Genomic DNA, 3,153 nt, shown 5'->3' with positions numbered 1-3,153 from the left:
GGAGGGCGGATGGTTGGAGGGCGGATGGTTGGAGGGCGGATGGTTGGAGGGCGGATGGTTGGAGGGCGGATGGGACCGGTTGGAGGGCGGATGGTTGGAGGGCGGATGGTTGGAGGGCGGATGGGACCGGTTGGAGGGCGGATGGGACCGGTTGGAGGGCGGATGGTTAGAAGGCGGATGGGACCGGTTAGAGGGCGGTCGGATTAGGGACTGGTTACGGGTTGGACCGCTCTGGTCCCTAACTGGTCTAGTTTCTAACCGTAGCAGACCGGTTAGATCAGGCCCCATAGTGGGCCCCTGGGGGCCACTGTCCTGTAGGCTTTAGAGGTTTCCTGCTGCAGCAGCTGATTAACAGGCTTCAGCTGAACTTCAGTCATCAGAATCAGCTGTGCTGAAGCAGAGGAACCTCCAGGACCCACCTTGGAGATGCGTGGGTTAGATCATTTCCAGTTAGCTTGGCAGCAGGTAGATGGTTTTAGGACTGGTTCCGGATCCTGCCAGCCGTGGGCGTTTCTGGGTCACAGCTCTGGTCGGGTTCTAAAATGACTGTTCTGCTCCCATTTGATCCTGTCCTCTGGTCTAGGTAAGATGCTGGTTCTGGACTACATCCTGGCGGTGACCAAATCCACCACCAGTGATAAGGTGGTTCTGGTGTCCAACTACACCCAAACCCTGGACCTGTTTGAGAAGCTGTGCCGCTTTAGAAGGTGAACTGAAGGAAGGTCTCTGCGGGTTCTGATGGAATGGAATGGTCTGTTAACCAAAGCGGTTCGGGTGTGTTTCAGGTACCTCTACGTCCGACTGGACGGAACCATGTCCATCAAGAAAAGGGCCAAGGTGGTGGAGACCTTCAACAGTCCACATGTGAGTCTGAAGAACAGGTTTGCTTTGAAGCTGGGAGGCGGAGCTGAAGCCTGACGTTTGTGTCCCACAGAACCCCGAGTTCATCTTCATGCTGAGCAGCAAGGCAGGGGGGTGTGGCCTCAATCTGATCGGCGCCAACCGCCTGGTCATGTTTGACCCCGACTGGAACCCAGCCAACGACGAGCAGGCCATGGCCCGGGTGTGGAGAGACGGCCAGAAGAAGACCTGCTACGTCTACAGACTGATCTCTGTGAGGAAGACTCTTCATGGTGGCAGGTGTGGTAGACCGGGACCTTCTGCAGATGATGGATGTTTGTTTTCTGGCAGACGGGGACCATCGAGGAGAAGATCCTGCAGAGACAGGCCCATAAGAAAGCGCTGAGCAGCTGCGTGGTGGACGAGGAGCAGGACGTGGAGCGCCACTTTTCCCTGGGACAGCTCCGCGAACTCTTCACCCTCAGCGAGGAAACCCACAGCGACACGCACGACAAGTAAGAACAACGGTTGAAGCCGGATCGCCACAGAGCAGAGATGGTTTATGGGACCGATGCTGGTACCAGACCGTGGCTTAGTCAAGTCTAACGGACCTCCTTCCTGTTTGCAGGTTTCACTGCCGCCGCTGCGTCAACGGCAGAGAGGTCCGGCCGCCTCCGGAAGGAACCGACTGCACCAGTGACCTCTCCCAGTGGAACCACTGCTCTGACAAGAAGGGACTGAGAGACCAGGTGCTGAAGGCGTCCTGGGACAGCGCCGTCTCCTTTGTCTTCCATCAGCGCTCCCATGAGAACCAGAAGGGCGTGGCATAAATAGGCTCCGCCCACTCTGCTCTAAAGCTGCTGTAGATAGTTTTATTTATTGTATTATAGCCTCTTTTTTTCCTGTTGTTTATTAAAAAGTGGTGAAAATGAACTCATGATTGTTTCGTCTGATATCTGATTGATTGCTTATTGATCTGAAGGAGACCTTTTATATTTCGCCCTCTAGTGGCCGCCTCCGGAGCTGCTCACAGTGGCTGGCTAATGCTAGGGTCACATCAGAAGCGTTTTAGGCGTCAAAAACGTGCAAACGCAGAAATCTGCGTCAAACTTGTCCAGTTGCTTTGCTGCTCGGCGCTCTGGTTGTTTATCTGCTGTTCTGTAGCTTCAAGCTAGAGAATGTATGCACGTAAAAATGAATTTTGTTAAATATTTTTAACCTTGCAGGACAGAAACTGGTTAAATGAGTGAATTGATTGGATAAAAAACTGAATGTAAGAAAAAAAAATAATAACCCAAAAAGTCATTGATGAAGACGGATGTAGGCCAGAAAAAAACCTCTGAAATTATTGCTATGGTTTATTTTTTTGTTTTTTTTACCAAAGTGACCTTCGCTGCTACTGGCGTGAAAATCCACAAAAACCTCAGCGGTCTTTTTTTGGGCCAAATTATACCTTTTTATATGATGCATGACATTAGGTGTTTATGAAGTCTGTAAATTTTACAGATCATGAGTAAATATATTTAGAATTAAAGGTATGACAAAGAGACCCAGGGTAAAAAAACATCTAGTCATTCGTACAAACTGCCAACGGCTGATTTGAGAATAAAACCTGAAACTTAATTGTCAACCAATAAATTCTTAAAAAAAACATTAACAAAGAGTTTCTCTTTTTGAAGGAGCTTTAAGGTCAAAAATTTTAAATTTCCATCTACTTTAGACTGTAAGCACTCGTAGTTATTAGTTAAAATAAATATCCACAACATTTGATAATTTCAGAAATTAGTTTTTAAGAGATGGCAATAAAATACATTTTGAAAAAAATGACTAAGTTGCCTGATCTAATTATCAAGGTAGTTTTAATCCTCTGAGGTCTGTGAGATAAAAAGATGAGCTGCCAACCAATCAGCAGAAGGTGTCCTCTAAGACACGCCCCCTCCTCATTTGCATAATGAGGCAGAAATAAATAGGGTTAAAAATTAAAAAGGAAGAATAAACCAGACAAATATATAACATGTACAACAATAAATACTTAAAAACATAAGTAATAAATGAATATAGTTGAAGATTATAACTGACAATAAATAAGGTAATTATTACAAAGGTGAAAGACAAAGAAGCTAATTAAAAGAGATATATACATTTATGTCTCACTGTATAATTTAATTTCTATCTACATTTATTTGTTTACTGTATTTTGGGGGGCAATTAATTGTATGCTTATTTATTTATTGAGCATTTATTTATTTTTATGGTAGAGCTGGTCCTCCATATAAACAAAACTGTTACCTGTGGATTACCACAGGGATCAGT

The 3,153-nt window shown here is 45.9% G+C and overlaps 1 protein-coding gene across 1 annotated transcript in view; it reads left to right on the top strand.

Moving 5' to 3' along the window:
- rad54l (RAD54-like (S. cerevisiae)) overlaps positions 1-1,773 on the top strand; it is a 9,858-nt gene extending 8,085 nt beyond the window's left edge. Inside the window, exons 11-15 of the mRNA XM_015402214.1 lie at positions 549-707; positions 786-864; positions 935-1,114; positions 1,192-1,355; positions 1,469-1,773. Coding sequence (XP_015257700.1) covers positions 549-707; positions 786-864; positions 935-1,114; positions 1,192-1,355; positions 1,469-1,670 — 784 coding nt within the window. The 3' untranslated portion in view covers positions 1,671-1,773. The remainder of the gene's footprint in view (positions 1-548; positions 708-785; positions 865-934; positions 1,115-1,191; positions 1,356-1,468) is intronic.
- Positions 1,774-3,153: the final 1,380 nt, after the last annotated feature.

The sequence above is a fragment of the Cyprinodon variegatus genome, unplaced genomic scaffold (assembly GCF_000732505.1).
Source record: "Cyprinodon variegatus isolate N-32 unplaced genomic scaffold, C_variegatus-1.0 Scaffold1320, whole genome shotgun sequence".
NCBI classification, from domain to species: domain Eukaryota; kingdom Metazoa; phylum Chordata; class Actinopteri; order Cyprinodontiformes; family Cyprinodontidae; genus Cyprinodon; species Cyprinodon variegatus.
The sequence above is the reverse complement of the archived record's forward strand: the minus strand, read 5'-3'. Positions and strand labels throughout refer to the sequence as shown.